This window comes from Globicephala melas, chromosome 10 (genome assembly GCF_963455315.2).
Source record: "Globicephala melas chromosome 10, mGloMel1.2, whole genome shotgun sequence".
Classification (NCBI taxonomy): Eukaryota; Metazoa; Chordata; class Mammalia; order Artiodactyla; family Delphinidae; genus Globicephala; species Globicephala melas.
In genome coordinates, this window is record NC_083323.1 from 96,128,238 (window position 1) to 96,142,061 (window position 13,824).

At 59.4% G+C, this 13,824-nt stretch overlaps 1 protein-coding gene across 1 annotated transcript; it reads right to left on the reverse strand.

Moving 5' to 3' along the window:
• Positions 1–533: 533 nt before the first annotated feature.
• On the reverse strand, positions 534–12,147 carry ATN1 (atrophin 1). The gene is made up of 10 exons (XM_030834548.2): positions 11,995–12,147; positions 7,616–7,802; positions 7,209–7,346; positions 6,950–7,063; positions 4,266–6,250; positions 3,892–4,114; positions 2,802–3,498; positions 1,771–1,914; positions 1,262–1,442; positions 534–1,092 (listed from the first exon to the last, which is right to left on the reverse strand). The coding sequence occupies exons 2-10, from the start codon at positions 7,640–7,642 to the stop codon at positions 1,059–1,061; spliced, it is 3,543 nt and encodes a 1,180-aa protein (XP_030690408.1). The 5' UTR covers positions 7,643–7,802; positions 11,995–12,147; the 3' UTR covers positions 534–1,058.
• Between the last annotated feature and the right edge of the window lie 1,677 nt (positions 12,148–13,824).

The following is a 13,824-nucleotide window of genomic DNA, read 5'->3' on the forward strand; positions in this document are numbered from 1 at the left end:
CTTGTGTCGGGGTGGGGTGGGGTGGGGGGGAAGCTAACGCCCTCTAATTTCCTTTCCCTTCCGGGCGTTTGAAATTGTCACCCACTCCCTCCTCGAACTATAGGGTGGTTAAAACTCCTGCGTTCTGAACGCTTAAACTTATAGCAGGCACGCCCCCTGCACCTCCGCTTCAACACCATTTCCAACTGTCCTACGGAAAAGATGCAAGTCTCCGGTGGCCCCTAACTGTGGGGCCAGTGGCAGAAGCGCCTCCCAAGTCTGCGTAGTTGCCTAGAGCTGTCCCAGGCCGCCAGCGTCCTGACTCGCCGGCCTTGGGAGGAAGGCCAAGACTCTGCGCCATAACGGACCCCGTTAGGGCAGAGCCAGAGCTCCAGGACCCCGGGTCTTCGAGGTCCCCTCTCCAACTCTCCAGGGGCCCCACCCACCTCCGGGCTAGTCTCCGGTGATCCCACAGCTTTCTCTCGAGGCGTCGCCGCGCAGAGACCCACGCCCCCAACCCACGCCCAGTAGCCCACAAAGAAACAGCCACAGACATCTTCCTGGGGAGTCGTGAGGGTGTTTTTGTTTGGTTGGTTTTGTTTGGGATGTTTTTTAAAGAGCGTCATATAGATATTTATATATATAAATTATTAATGTGGGGGAAGGGCAAGGGGCATACATCGCAGTGGGGGGCGCGCACACGGGGGCTGGGGAGGGGCAGGGGCAGCACACGATGCTACGCAAAACAGCCACATCTAACAGATGAAATAATCACACCAAGGGGTGGGGGAGAGGCGGTGGCCACGGGGGTGGGGCGTGGGGGAGGGAGAAAGGCGGGGGCCAAGGGAGAGGGACCTGGTCCAAGATGCTGTGCGCTTTCCGCCCTCACCCCCGCCCCCTCCCCACCTCCGCACACCACAGGAGCCTTGGCCTTCCATCTGTCCCTTCCTCCTTCCTTCTGCCCAGAGGCCCAGGCCCTGGGACTGAGCGGCACCCCCCTCCGCTCTGAGTGGCAGGTGGGGAGGGAGGCCTCCTGGGTCCAGATGCAGGGGCCACGGGTGCTCTCTTGATCGCAGGTTCTACAGCGGCTTGTCGCTTTCCTTCTTCAGGTGACTGGGGGAAGAGGGGGGCAGAGCAGGGACTGAGAGACTGAGGTCCATCCTGACCTGGCCTCTCGCACAGAGGATGGTGGGGAAGGGGTTCCCCTCCCACGGGAGCCACAGCCCATCCCAGGCGGGCTGAGCTGCGTCCCCTCGGGCTGGCCTAGGGCGCCCTGCGGTACCTGTAGTAGTCCTCCTGGGCAGGGAGCGGCACACTGTGCAGCGGGTGATGGGCGTGCAGCCACTGCTGCTGCTCCAGCGCCAAGCGCTGCAGCTCCGCGGACTGCGCGTGCATGGCCTGCAGCTGGTGAGCTGCTGACATCGGGGCAGAGAGGGAGGCTGGCAGGTCCCGGTAAGGAGCAGCTGTGGGCAGGAAGGGCAGGGGCCACGTGACTGATGGCGTACTGAGGTAGCCAGCCGCTTTACATACAGAGGAGCTGCCACTAATCAACTTAGGTGACAGCCAGCCCAGCAAGTTGCCAGGGGTGGTTAGGATTCAGGCCTCTTAGCCTGGCCCTAAACCCTGTGCCTCTCTTGGGCAGGGCCTCAGCCCTCCTACTCCCGTTCCCAGCTCCTCTGGGCACCTCCTCATCTCTCCCCAAGCCCAACCAGGCCAATCCCACCACCTAACTTCCTCCTTTCTGCCCTTCCCTCGTGAGACCTTCCCCAACCCCGAGACCTCCATCCTTACCAAAGAGCTGGTGACGAAGAACTTCGTTCTCGTGCAGAGGGTGAGGAAGAAGGGGGTTGGGGAGGGTCCCAGCTGGGTAGGGGATCCGGGTAAGGTGAGACCCTGAGGCCAGGGGGTCAATGAGAGGGTGCACCGAGGCAGAGGCTGGAGGGTAGAGAAGAGGAAGGTGTCACCAGAGGGAGGTTTGGGGAAAGCCATGCATTTGGGTGAAAGCATCCATGCCTGGGACGAGAGGTGGGCAATCACACACTGGGAGATCCAGTGGATCAAGGAGGCACAGTGGAGGAACTAGGGGCCTGGGAGATGGACAGGGCAAGACCCTACTGCAGTAGGGATGTACAGATGGCAGAGGACAGGAGATTACAGTTGGCAGAGGGACCTGAGGAATAGGGAGGGAGGAGTGGACTGTTGAGAGGAGACGGAAGAGGATTGGAAGTTTAGGAAATGAGATGGGGAGGAGCTTCAAAGAGAGAAAGCACAAGGAGCCTGCAATGAACGTGACTGTGAGGCTACACGGGGCAGTGTTCTGACAGTAAGAAATGCGGTGAAAAGACAGTGAGTAAAGCTCGTTGTCAACTGTGATCCCACAACCAGAGCCACAAGGCTCTCTTTCCAGAAGGTCACAGATCCAGAGGCAGAGAGGAACATGAAACACCTCCGCCAGGGAGGGGAGAAGATGGCAAGAAACAAGAGTTGAATCCAGAGGAAGAAGAAAATAGTTACGTGAAGGCTCAGAGGCAGGGGCTGTGAGGGGAGGAAGACCGTGCTCCTTCAAAGGTTCCCACCTTGGGCCTCTGTCGTGGGTGGGCACCAGACCTGAAGAGGGCTGGGGTGTGGGGAAGGGTCTCCGTGGCAAGGCTGGGGCAGGAGGAGACGGGCTGCGAAGGCAAAGGCCAGGGCAGCAATCTCAGGAGAGAGGCTCAGGCCAGACGTGGGGAGGGAAGTCCTGGCCCGAGGGACAGAAGCACCGATCACTTGCCAGGGCGGCAAGGTGGCCTCAAAGGGCCTGGGCAAGGAAGCAGGAGTCTCACCTGCATGGATGGCATCCTGCTGGTGGAGGTGCAGGTGAGAGTGGATGTGGGAGTGCTGGTGGTGATGGGGGGTCACGTTGAGCATCTGCAGCCGGGCCAGCGGGTCGTTGCCCAGGGCAGCCACCCTTTCTGCATGCTGCCTCTCAGCTGCCAGACGCTCCGCGTAGGACATGTCAGGCCGCAGGGCTGGCCCAGCTGCCAGCGCTAGACGTTCTCTCTCCAGGGGCCCCAGGCTCGGATGAAAGGGGAAAGGGTGCAAGCCAGGTGGGCCAGGCTGCAGAGCCAGGCCCCCGTGTCGGGGGAAGGGATCCAGGCCTGGCCCAGGGACCCCGTGCAGGGGTTCCAGCTCACTAGGCTTCACCTCGAAGCCAGGCTTGAGGCGGTCACGCAGGTCTCGTTCACGGGCTTCCCGCTCCCTCTCCCGGGCTGCTGGGTCACTGCTGTACAGGGCCGGGACATTGTAACCCAGGAGCCCCGGGTCCACTGCCCCCAGGGGCACGTAGAATGGATGGTTGCGATTTCCAGGAGACATGACGTGGGGCCGGGCGTATTCACTGAGGGTGCGCAGGGCTGGAGTGTCGGGACCCAGGTAGGGGGGCACTGTAGCCACAGCACTGCCCGGCTCAAATGGAGGGCGATGAGGCACTGGGCCGAGCGGTGGGCACTCCACTGGAGCACGGCCCTCCTGAGCCAACTTCTGTGGGATACACGGAGAAGCGGGGTCAAAAAGGCAGGTTGGAAAGAGGTGGCTGGCCCTGGTCCTCAGCTGCTCATGTCTCAGCATTGAACACCTAAAGCTTCAACTCATTGGAACTCAGCCCGCCAGGGACTTCCCTGCCCCTTCTCTTCCTATGTAGGTTAGTGGCTCTTCCTGGGATCCACAGGTACTCTGACCTGAGCTTGCCTTCCTCCAGCCCAGAGATGCAATTCCTCCCGCTGGAATCCTCTGGTCTCCATTTCCTGGGCTGCAGTGGCTCCTCCCCTCCGACAGGTGGCGCATGACCCCCCCCCCACCATCCCCACCCCTCGAGCCTCCCCGAGTCGCGTAGAGGGCGGGCCAGAGGCGGGAGGCGGCGCGCGGTGAACTCACCACGCTGCGTTCCAGCTCGCGCTCCTTTTCGCGCTCGCGCTCCTTCTCGCGTTCCCGCTCGCGTTCGCGCTCCTTTTCTTCGCGCGCGCGCTGCTCGGCCTCGCGCCGCACCTTCTCCACCAGGTCGGCTCGCTTCTTGGCCAGCTTGGAGCCCTCCAGCGGCACGAAGTACAGATCGCTGCGCGCGCACGAGTTAAAGCCGCGGTCCAGGTGTTTGTTGAACCTGCCGGGCGGGAGGCAGCGCGCGCTCAGCCTCTGCGAGCGGCCCCGCACCAGCGGCCGAGACCAGGGCCTGGAGTACTTTGAAAAGCACCACACGAACGAATGCAAGGCCCGTCCCGCGCCCGCCACCCCACCCCCACCCCGCCTCTCACCTGGCCGACTGGCTGGCGTGGCTGGGCACGTCTACCACCTTGGGAGGGGGCGAGGGGCTGCGGGCCGGGGGCGCCGGGCTCTCGGGGGTCTCATATTCCTCAGCCGGCTCCTGTTTGATCTGCGTGGCGCTCAGGGGCGGCCCTGAGGCGGGGGCCGCAGGCGGTGGTGGCAGGGATGACAGGCCCGAGGGCCCTGCAGGCGGCAGCGGCCCGGTCCCCACCGTGGGCGAGCCCGGCTTGAAGGTCCCTGGGCCTGCGGGTGGCGAGGCGCCTCGGTAGCCCGGTGGGGTCCCCGTTCGGAAGGAGGGCGGGGACCCCGGCTTGTATCCGGGCGGGGTGGCTGTCTTGTAGGCCCCTGGGGACGGGGCTCGCTTGCCATACGGTGGGGGCCCAGGTGGGGAGGCTGTCTTGTAGCCTGCTGGCGAGGAAGCCACCGTGGCAATGACCGTGGAAAGCGTAGACGAGGAGGTGGTGACCGGAGGCACCGGTGGGAAGGGGTAGGGCGCCCCTTGGGGGCCCTGGGAAGGAGAGGGGTGTGAACACGGGTAGGACCCTTGAGAGGAGGAAGAGGCATTGGAAGAGGAAGAGGCTGGGGGGCCGCTGGGACCTGCTTGGCTGTAGGCCACCTGGCTGTGAGGTGGAGGCAGGTGTGCGGGCCCTGGTGGGTAGGGCCTCAGAGACCCCAGTGAGGGAGACATGGCATAGGGGTGTGCGTGGTGGGAGCTACCGCTCTCCAGGGAGTGAGGATATGCCCCAGGTGGAGGGGGCCCAGAGCCCCCATGGTGCTGCTGCTGCTGCTGCTGCTGTTGCTGGTGGTGGTGGTGATGTGTCGGGACTGGCGGGTGGGCAGCGGATTGGCCTCCAGCCGAAGGAGGGAGGGGGCCTGGGTGGGCATTGCTGTTGGCCAAGAGGCGGCCATAGGGAGGAGGTGGGGGGGGACCCTGGCTCCACACAGCTTGGGATGGGAGAGAAGGCTGAGTATACTTGGGTGGCTGATTGGAGACAGAGAGGCTGGTGGGGGGAGGGAAGGAGTGGGGATAACTGGGCAGTGCCTGGGAAGCTGGGTACTGGGAGGCCGAGGCCGAGGCAGAAGAACTGGAAGAGGAGGCTGCTGCAGAGCTGCTGCTAGAGGACGAATAAGGATACCTCATTGGCGGGGCGGGAGCAGAAGAGGTGGACGCAGCGGGCAAAGGGTGGGGTGACGGAGCAAGAGTGGGGCCCTTCTCTGGGCCGGGAGGAAGTCCACCCATACCCTGCCCCATGGCATGGGGGGAGGGCAGATGCCCAGCTAGCGGCTGGGCCCCTAGGCCAGGAGGAGAGGCGGAGGCATTGTTAAGGGGTCTCAGGGCAGGCGGGGGAGGCAGGTTTGGTGTCACATGGGGGAAGGTGGCTGGCGGTGGAGCAGACGGTAGGTTTCCACCACAAGCTGGAGTGTTGGGTGGCTTTGTTGGGGGAGCACCACCAGCCCCAGAGCCTGATATTGAAATGGGGGTGGGGGGCTGGGGGTGCTGCTTACCCCCACTAGGGGCCCCCACTGAAGCGGCAGCCCCTCCTCCCTTGGGGCCCACTGGGGCTCCAGACAGAACTCCTCCACCAGCGCCCCCAGGATAGAGCTGTGGATGAGGGGGAGGGGCCCCTGGAGGAGCCTGGAACATTCGAGATGTGGGAGGCTCCATGGGAGCATGATAGCCAGTGGGTGTCCCAGAAGGATGGGATTCAAAGCCAGGCTCTGGCTGTCGGGGGGTGCTCTCTGGAGGGGGAGGGGAGGGAGGAAAGAGTGGAGGTGGATGGTAGGGGCGGGCTGGGCCCTGGGACAGGCCAGAAGACGAGTCGGAGTCATTCTCCACGCTTCCAGGGCTGTAGATGCTGGGGGACGTGCTTCGGTTATCCTGGTCGATATCCCTAGGGTCGCTGCTGCCATCATCATTGAGGCTCCGCCCATCCAAGCTATCCAGATCCGAGGGAGACTGTGGCCGAGGGAGCTCCTGCGGTAGAAGAGGGACGGCCATTTCTCCCTTGCCTTTTCCTTCCTTGCTTCTGGACTGGGGGCCTCCCTCGCACAAAATAACCTCCCGCTCACAGCACACCACTGTGCCACGATGCGCTGAGTACTCCTGCTGGAGCCCACCTCCCTGCCATCCGGGGGTTCCCCCACTCTCCCCGCGGTCTCTGCTGCTCCCCAGCAGCCGCCTGAGTTCCCTCCTCGAGTGTCCATCTCTAGCACCTTCTCCCAGTCCACAGCTGAACCCAAATCCCTGTCTTCCACCCACCAGCCCATCTGCCATCCTCTCGTCTCATCCACCCCTTTAACTACACATCCCAGAAACCACTGGTTCTTAAAAAGACCACTTCTGCATGCTCCTTATGATTTATTTGTTCCTTCCACTGAGACTCCTCAGCCTGGATCTCCTCCCCAGCCCCTGCATGAAAGCCAGCACCTAGAAAAGGAGAGGCTAGAATCCCCACACTCTTCCCGTCCCCTTCCGGCCCTGCCTGATCATCTGACAGTCTGGCCAAGGCTCTGAAGATCTGACGGACACACAGACAGGCTACTTTAATAAGCGCTAGGATAAGACTCTTCTCGCACGTTCCAGGCAAAACTAAAATAAGAACTGTGAGCAAAAGGAAGTTTGGGTGAAAGAATGGTCAGAACATGGGTCAGGATGGCTGCAAGGGTCTCCCACCTCAGTTTTGGTCTTTTTTGGCGCGTTGGTCTCCTCACTTTCACTCTCCGAGATCTCCTCACTCCGGCCCTGCTTGCTCACCTTTGGGGTGGAGGCTTCCTCTACTCGGGCCTTCTGTTAGAGAGAAAGAAAATGCCTGTCCTATACCTCGCGAGCTCCACCAGGACCCTCAGCCAGACAGGAAGTTCCCCCCAACACACATACACACCATCAGCCCTGGTGCCTGGGCAGCCTGTTGCAGGACATGGGGACAGAATACCTTGGCCGTCTGCCTAGACTTCTCGGCTTTGCCATCGCTGCTGGACGTGCTGACCCCTCCAGGGGAGGCCCGGCCCCTCGATCTCAGTTCTTCCCGGGGCCCAGGGGCCTCTTTCTTCCGTCCACTCCTCATTGACATCTGAGGGAGAAGGAGGCAAGCAGGTCATGTCGTTTTCTACCTTGTGCCTCACTTCATCATGTGCCTTATTTCTACTCTCCCCCGCCAGCGGGTGTCCCAGAAGGATGGGGTTCAAAGCCAGGCTCGTCTGCTGGGGGGTGGAGGTGCTGCCTGGCGGTGGAAGAGAGGAAAGAGTGGAGCTGGGTGGCAGGGGCGGGCTGGGCCCTGGGACAGGCCAGAAGCTGCCCTGCCCTTGATCTTTCGTGTTTCTCATTTTAGCTCCTACTCACTGAGTCTTTATTCTGTCGTGTCTTCATTCTTCAGGCTGTGGAGACCCCATTCTCCTCCGCCTGGGCAGCTGAATATAGAAACTTATCTGCTTCACCCTAAGCTCCCCACAGCTGTGGCCTGGGAAGCAGGATCTCCAAGTTTCCAGTACAGGCACCTGGAACTCACACGGTCTGTTTTCAGTGAAGCCTGTTGGAAAAAGACCATCAGAGTCTCCAAACTGGGGAACACTAGTCTGAAGGGGACACTACCGTGCCTGTCAAGGGGCTGAGTAAGCAGCCCAGCCATGAGACACTGCTGGCGTGCCCATGGGTCGTCCCAGCCGCCTGTGAGGGCAACTCTGCCGGCAACAGCATCCCTTTCATCTCGTGGGAAGGCAGAAAACGCCGAGGTGCCTGTGCACCCCAGTTCAGGAGATCACACCGTGTCACCCTTCGTGATCCCTAGGAAATAGATGCACACACACGAATTCCACAGAGCCTTTAAAAGGAGCATAAGGAAACGTAGCTGAAGTATTAGCTGATTTACGGAGTAGCGTCTTTCCGTCAAGCCCTCACGTGTACAATTTCATCTAATATTTACAACCAACCCTGAAAAGGAGGTGTTCTTATTATCCCCATTATACAGGTGAAGAAACCGAGGCTCAAAGATTGTGACTGTGACTTGCCCAACTTCGTGTGATAAATACACAGTGAGGAACCAGTGACAGCACCAGAACCAAGCCCCATCTCCCTGACTTCAAAGCCCATGCTCGCTCTTCAGTACTTAGCTGTACTCTCATCAGAAGTTGGTGGGGAGAATTCTCAGAAGGCCTAGATCAGTCCCAGAGATATGAAAAGAATCTTTTTTTCACATCAGAGTAGGTGGGAGAACAATGTCCCATTCTACAGTGCAAAGGCACACAGCCTGACCAAGGCCAAGACCAAACCTAGGTATCCCCAAAGTGCAGAACTTCAATTCTGAGAGTCTCGTAAGACCCCTGCTCTAGTGCTTGCGTTCCCTACGGCTAGAGGAAAAGTCCAGGCTCTCACTCTACCAACCAAATCAGTGAATAACAGTGGGTAAACGAGACAAATGTACACATTTGTAAGCCTGTCTTCCCACCTGGCTTAGACAGGGACTCATCCCTCCTCACGGCCTAGCTACATAGCCAGTAATTTTCATTTGCACGTGTTTGTATTTCTTGCGAAGTGTCACATCTCTCCATATTACTAACCGTAAGATCTTTTGAGAACAAAAATGATATCTTCTTACAGTTTTCTTCCTTTCTCTATTCCCCACAGATGTCATGTATATATGGATGTTCTGGTCTGTTCTTGCTACTGACCTGTAAACCCACTAACTTCAGTAGGTCTTCTCGAATGAAGTGCTGCTGGCCTCAGTGCAAATGGAGTAGGCTTAGCCACCTATTCTGAGTTAGTTAGGAGGCCTGGCTAGGGAAATAGCCTTTCTACATTCTGTAGCACTATTTTTCCCAAGGAATACAGAGTAAATACCTCTCACTCACCTCCACTGAACCCTACTGAGGCATGCAGTGAGGGGTGAGCCTAACCTTTCCAGGAAGCTTAATAACAATTTACTTACTTAGAGTCCCGAAATAGCTGGGACGGAGCCCCCTGTCTTCTGAACTTACAGCTGGTGCTCTGCCCAGTACACCAGCCATTTCTCTTCCATTACAACTATTACTACACTTTTGAGTTGTTGTGTGAATTGGTTTTCAAATACTGTCAACGCCCCCCCCCACAAGGAACAAAACCCAACATAACAAAAGGGGAAAACAATCCTAACAAAAGCACGAGAGATGACTGTGACTGGGGTGTCTTTGCCATTCCCTTAAAGGAGGGTGCTCATCTCTCCTTCCTATCACAGAACCTGTTCATGGTTGGTGAGAGTCAGGGGATCCAATAGGTCAGAGAAAGGCAGGGATGTACCTGAAGAACGGAGCAAGCCTCGCGTGGCCCTCCCCAACCTCAACTTCTTTAATCAGTTAAAATCTGATAAAATTAGCAATGAGTAGCTCTGAAGGAGAAAAGCAGTCATAAAAGGGTAGGTGACCCTGGGGAGAAGGAGTGGCAGGAGAGAGAAGGAGGTAGGGCTGGGTTATATATACATTCCTGAACCTGGAGCACGTTTTAGCACCAACAAGCTGAGCTACCCTCCTTCCTGTCCTAGTAGCCGGTCACTGTAACTCCGATCTATCTACAAGCACCTACTATGTGTCTGCAAGACACTAAGCACATTCAACTTCGGCACCTTACCGCAAAAGCAAAAGGATAAAGGCCGGATTGCGGAGGTGAAAACGTGAAAAATAGGGAAAGAGTCTCTAAGTAAGAACAAGAAAAGAAATTAAGGGAGAAATCTGAGGAGGCTGTCTGAAGGAATACACTCGAGGCACAAGGCTTTCTAGGATGGGCTTGCAGGGTGAATTCCAGGATCTTTGGCCCAGCCTCCACCATCATTCCAGACCTGCCAGACTCACAAACCAGTCCTAGATAACAGTGCAGCCCAGACCAGCAGATAACAAGGCACTGGCCTAAGCCTGAGAATCTACAGTTGTCAGAGGGGCCTCAGATATCATCTTATCTATAATCCCTTCATCTGATAATGAAGCTGAGGCTCAAAGAAATAAGAAGTGACTTGACCAAGGTCACAGTTAGTTAGAGGTACAGCCAGGACTAGACCCAGGTCTCCCGACTCCTGTTCTGGAGTATTTCCACTACACCAGGCTGTTCCACGGCCCTCTCCCCCCGGCCACCCTCACCTGGGATGGGCATGGAGAGCCCAGCCATTCCTACAAGGTCAGAGAAACAGAAGGTCCAAGGTTAGCTGAGGGAAGGGGTCGCTGTGGGGGATAGTCTGGGAAAGACGAAAAGGGATACTTGGGAAGGAAGACTCAAGTTTAAGAAAATGGAAGAATACCTGTGCAAAGAAGCAAAAAGACTATACAAAAAGTCCCTAATAATGAACTGCCAAAGGATGGTATAACTTGGAACAGGAGCACTTCTATCCCCCCACCATGCCTAAAGGGAGGGTCTTAGAGAAACAACTATGACCTACAAGTAATATGTCTACCTTTTTCCCAAAGACAGCTGGATGGAAGGGGGTGGACCCCTTGGGGAACCTCCTCTCCATGAGCAGCTCCAGAAACATCCTCCAGAACCCAGCCAAGAGTTCCAAGGGCATAGCCAAAGGCCCCATCAAGATTCTGAACCCCCATCTATTAGACATCCCGCTGGATCATTGCCATGGCAACAAAATGGCAGAACCTGCCCCTCTACAGTCCATCCCGGGGGTCCAGCTGCCAGCAACTCCCCCTGCAGTTGCCAAAGCAGCTCCTGTCCTCCTATAGCACCCTCAGGGAAGGGAGCTTAAGAGTACCTACCCCAGTAGAAATAAGTCCACGCACAAAGGGAAATCTCTGAGCACAAAACAGTAATGAAGGTCCACCCCCTCTTAAGGAAACCGCAGCTAGAGGGGCAGTGGGTGCTCTGCGGATTTGAGGATGGGGGTCACAACTTGTCTGGAGTGCCTATAAGACTGCCCAATTCTCTCCTGTGTTTCCACCCTCCCAGAAACCCTTGCTCCCTAACTCTCCCTTCAGGGTTCCAGTCTTCCTCATCAGTTGCAGGAGGACCCACACTACTGGGCCCCAGTGTGCCCCTCTCCAAGAAGTACCTGTGTCTGAGATTGGAAAAACAAGGTCAGAGGTGATCCGGGGTAGGGGAAAGAAAACTGAGTCACAAAGGCATCACTTTCCCACTTCCACCCGGGAACACGCCGGGTTCTTCTTCTCAAAGGTGGCCCTCTCAGAGCCCCCGTTTCCCCAGGTTCCATTCTCCTCCCTCATCAGCTACAATCCCTCTCTTCCCACCTACCACACCCCTTCCCCATTTCCCAACTCCCTTCTACACCTAGCACCCCGAACCCCGGGCTCTGAAACCCGGGTTCTGGGCCTTTAGGGCTTTTCCTGGAGTCCTCATGCCCCACCTCGCTGCCATCTCTCCATTCCTTTTTGCCTTCGCCCCGAAGCCCCCTCACGGGCATCCCATTTTTCCTCCGCCGACCCTCCACCTCGGGGTTCCTCTTTGGGTCCCAGGGTCCTGGCTACCCTCCTGCCCCATCAGCCCTCCTCCTGAGATCCTCCCACCTCCCCCCACCTTCCCGATCCTCCGGGTGCCCCGGCCCCCATCCCTCCTCGGGGGCTGGCCCCACCCCCTGAGCCCCCAACCTCAGGCCAGGCAGTGCCCGCAGTGGGGGACCGGATCGGGAAAATAACAAATGGAGGCGGCGGCGGCGGGAGGGGGAACTACGAGGGGTGGGGGTGGGGAGCCGCGGGCCAGAACCCGGGCGGGCCCGAGGCCCGGGCCGCAGCAGATCTTACCTGGTTGTAGCTCGGGACGGCTGGCTGGCTCCGAGCGGGATTCGGGGCTCCGGCGCCTCCGGGGGGCGGCGGCGGCCGCTCCCCCGCCCCCCTCTCCTCTTCCCGGCTTCAGTCGCCGCCGCGACGGCGGCGGCGGCGGCCCCGACCCCCCCGGAGGGCGGCCCCCATCCCCCCTTCTACCCCACCTGGCCCCGATCGCCCGCCCGCCTCCGGAGCAAATCCCGATCCCCGCTCTCGCTCGGCCCCTCCCCAGGCCTGCCGCCTCCCCAGGCCACCCGGAACGCCCGGGCCGCGCAGCCCGCCCCCGCCGCGCCGCCGCCCGCCCCCGCGGCCCGGCTGGCGCTCCGCTCGGCTCCGACCCGCCGCCCGCCGCCCGCGCCCGCCCCGCGCAGCCTGCAGTCGCGCGATCCCCGGCCCCCTAGGCGGCCTCCGCCCGCGGCCCCCGCCCCTTCCCGGGCGGTCGTCTCCCTCGCCCCCTCCTGGCCCCTCCCGGAGGCCGGCGGTCCCCCCGAAACGGGTCCCGGCCCCAGGCCCCGGCCCGACGCGGGGCTGCGGGCGGGCGGGCTGGGCTGCGCGTCCGGCGACTCGCACAGGAAAGCGGACGGCGAAGGGAGGGCGCTTGGGAGAGGGGGATGGGAGAAGGGAGGAAGAGGGAGAAGGAGGGAGCGCGGAGGAACGGAGGAGAGAGGGGCCGGGAGGGAGCCGCTAGGGAGGGAGGGAGCGCGAGGCGAGCGGCGAGGCGAGGGGGGGAGGGGGATCCGGAGAAGGGGAGGCGCCGGGCGAGTTGTCAGAGACAGAGGCCGAGGGGGCCTGGGCGCGGGGAGGGGTTCGCTCAGGCGGAATGCGGGGAGCCCGCGGGCCTGGCGCGGGAGAGGGCTAGGTAGGAGGGGCCGTGGGTTGTGTGGGCAGTTATGAGGGGGGCTGGAGAAGTTTGAGGGCCAAGGGGTGTGCGGTAGAGGTGAGGGGGAGGCCTGTGGGTTTGTGGCAGAGATGGGGTAATGGAGTTAGGTTGGAGAGATGGAGTTTCTTGGGGGCCACGGGGGCAGTGAGGTGTGTGACAAGGGGAGGGGAAAGAAGCTTGGGGTGACAGCGTCTTTGGCAAACGTGTAGCAGAAGAGCTTTGGGAGGGCATTTGTGAGAGAGAATGGGATGGAAGTTTGGGGTCATAAGGAGGGGAAGAAATTGAAAAGATGGAGACATACACAGGAGGATGGGGTTTCTGGACGAGAGTGAAGAGTTTGGGGGTGATTGGTGTTGGGAAAAGAACTGCAAATATAAGAATTGGGAGTAATGACAAGTCTAGAGATGTCATGTGGAGAGAGAAGGGAAAGCAAGAGGAACCTTAAGAAAGGATGGAGACGGTAGGACCAGATGCAGATTCTAGGGGACTGGGTTCTGGGTGGGAGAGGAAAGTGGGAGATGGGGCGGGGGTGGGGGGGATGGCTGGATTCCAGGGGGGGCGGGGGAGTGGTTTCCAAAAGAGCTGAGGAGGGTTTCGTTTGGCAAGACAAGGTAGATAGAATGGGGTGCGGGTGGAAGGGAGTGGTAATGAAGATGAGAAAGAAATGTAAGATAGACAAGGCCTTTGGTGGCCATGCGGAGGAGGAGGGAAATTCAGTGATAGGGAGGACAAGCCAGGGGAGATGGAAAGGGAAAGCAGTAGAAGAAAATGGTAGGAATGGGGGCGCATGAGCGTTCATTTATGGGAGTGGGACACCATCCTCAGGCCCTCTGGCTGGTAGCAGCTCCATTTTCCTTCTCAAATCTGTACAGAGTCATCACTCACAGTACTTTGGGCTACAGGGAAGGGGTCGGGTGGGGATTAGGCTC